This window comes from Sinocyclocheilus rhinocerous, unplaced genomic scaffold (genome assembly GCF_001515625.1).
Source record: "Sinocyclocheilus rhinocerous isolate Xijiao unplaced genomic scaffold, SAMN03320098_v1.1 scaffold359, whole genome shotgun sequence".
Taxonomy (NCBI): Eukaryota; Metazoa; Chordata; class Actinopteri; order Cypriniformes; family Cyprinidae; genus Sinocyclocheilus; species Sinocyclocheilus rhinocerous.
The window spans coordinates 672,267-674,857 of record NW_015652307.1 but is presented as its reverse complement, the minus strand read 5'-3'; the positions used below and the strand labels follow the sequence as shown (position 1 = coordinate 674,857).

General features: G+C 36.9%; 1 protein-coding gene across 1 annotated transcript in view; it reads left to right on the top strand.

Annotated features, from left to right (window-relative positions):
* Positions 1 to 2,591, top strand: part of LOC107714759 (transmembrane protein 65-like) — a 13,835-nt gene that overhangs the window by 9,294 nt on the left and 1,950 nt on the right. The window contains exons 5-6 of the mRNA XM_016520723.1: positions 1,570 to 1,612; positions 1,679 to 1,856. Coding sequence (XP_016376209.1) covers positions 1,570 to 1,612; positions 1,679 to 1,856 — 221 coding nt within the window. The remainder of the gene's footprint in view (positions 1 to 1,569; positions 1,613 to 1,678; positions 1,857 to 2,591) is intronic.

Genomic DNA, 2,591 nt, shown 5'->3' with positions numbered 1-2,591 from the left:
AGTGTCAAGTTACAAAGAAAACTCATTTTGCGGGAGCACATTTTACCTACCACCTCTCAGCATCAGATAAACTTCTCTGCTGGGGGTGGGGGTGTGGTTTCACAGGCAAGGCAAATTACCCCAAATACTTATTATCGCCACAAGAGGTCTCCAAACAATTATTAAATGAACAAAAACACAGTAATTTTGGTGAAAGTTATAACATTTAAAGTAACACTTTTAACCCTGTTACATCAGCAGTGACTATTACTATGTGGGTGAATCTCATGAAACCTGTTTAGAACGTGTCAAAACTGTTTGAGCCAAAATATTTACTTGAAAGCTCCTGAGATTTTAAGTTAATATTTAAATCATTTAACAACACAATTGCATGTTCATGATTCTCTGATGACAATTATTGGTCACATGACATGCAGCTAAACAAATAAATTATATACAGTTTTTTGTTTAATTTTAATTAAAGATTATTTCAATGATTTTTTTCAGATAAAATATCAGTTTTTTTTTAGCTATTTTATTTCATCTAACATATCTTTGTTTAGCATTTATTTATTTATTTTTATTTCTATTTATTCCAAATGAAATAGTTCATATAATTGTAGTAATTATTTTGGATTGTTTTTAAAGTTATGCATTTTCATTTATTTCAAATGCAATATATAATCTTTTTAGTAAGTGTTTTATTTTAATTGTATTTTATTATAATTTAATTGAATTATTGAATTTAATTGAACTCATACCAGTTTGTGAGATCCTGATCTAATGCAAAGAAATAACATAAATTCTAAAGCGTTGATGCATTATCTGTTGTTTTGAATTTAATTGATGCTTATTTAAATATAATTTCTTGCGATGAGATCTGGTTCTGGTGAGATTCGTCCTGTGGTTTGTCACACAGAAGCTTCATTGATGGTCTTTGACTGTGTTTCAGCCGCAGCTCTGGGGAACCTGGTGTAAATTACCCCAAATACTTATTATCGCCACAAGAGGTCTCCAAACAATTATTAAATGAACAAAAACACAGTAATTTTGGTGAAAGTTATAACATTTAAAGTAACACTTTTAACCCTGTTACATCAGCAGTGACTATTACTATGTGGGTGAATCTCATGAAACCTGTTTAGAACGTGTCAAAACTGTTTGAGCTAAAATATTTACTTGAAAGCTCCTGAGATTTTCATTTAACAACACAATTGCATATTCATGATTCTCCGATGACAATTATTGGTCACATGACATGCAGCTAAACAAATAAATTATATAGTTTTTTGTTTAATTTTAATTTTATTTTAAAATTATTTAAATGATTTTTTTCAGATACAATATCAGTTTGTTTTTTATTTGAGCTATTTTATAGCTATTGAATTGAACTCATACCAGTTTGTGAGATCCTGATCTAATGCAAAGAAATAACATAAATTCTAAAGCGTTGATGCGTTATCTGCTGTATTGAATTTAATTGATGCTTTATTTAAATGTAATTTCTTGCGATGAGATCTGGTTCTGGTGAGATTCGTCCTGTGGTTTGTCACACAGAAGCTTCATTGATGGTTTTTGACTGTGTTTCAGCCGCAGCTCTGGGGAACCTGGTGTCTGATCTGGCTGGACTCGGGTAAGCAGCTTCACTAACAGTGTGTGTGGATGAACTAGATGTGTGTATTAGTAATGCTGTGTGTAGTTTAGCAGGTTACGTGGAGGCTCTGGCTGCGCGCTTAGGGATGCAGATTCCTGATCTCGCACCGAAACAAGTGGATATGTGGCAGACCAGAGTCACTTCACACATGGTGAGACACTCCTGTGTGCTTGTGTTGTTTGTGAGTTTGTGTGTGTGTGAGTCAGCATTTGCTTGTGTGGATGTGAGTGTGAGTTTGCATGCAAGTCGTGTGTGTGCATGTATGAGTGTGCGCATGAGTTTGCTTTTGTGAGTGTGTGCGTGAAAGTGTACAAGTTTGCGTCTGAGTGTATGCATGTGAGTGTGTGCTGAGGTTGTGTGAGTCAGTGAGTGTGTGTGTGTCAGCATTGAGTTTGCTTGTACAAGTGTGTGATGAGCTTGCTCGTGAGTTTGCACGTGTGTGTGCTTGCATGTGTGTGACTGCGTGTGAGCCAGCATTTGCTTGTGAGTTTGCATGTACGCATATGCATGCGAGTGTGTGAGTGCAAGTGTGTGCATGAGTTTGCTTGTGAATTTGTGTGTGTATGCGAGTGTGCATACATGCATGTGCTTGAGAGTGTGCATGCGAGTTTGCAGTGTGTGCGTGTGTGCTTGAAAGTGTGTGTGCAAGTATGTAAGTGTGAGTTTGCGTGTGTGCACCTGTATGTGCGAGGCAAGTGTGCATGAGTTTGCTTGTGTGTACGTGCAAGTGTGTGTGTGTGTCTGTGTGAGTGTGTGTTTCCAGGTTGTTCATAGTCTTCAGCAGCTTCTTAATCTCCTCTTTGTGTGAGAGAGTGTGTGTGTGTGCATGTGTGAGTGTGAGTGTTTCCGGTTTGTTCATAGTCTTCAGCAGCTTCTTAATCTCCACTCTTTGTGTGTGTGTGTATGTGTGTGTGTGAGTGTGTGTGCGAGTGTGTGTGCATGTGTGTGTGTGTGTGAG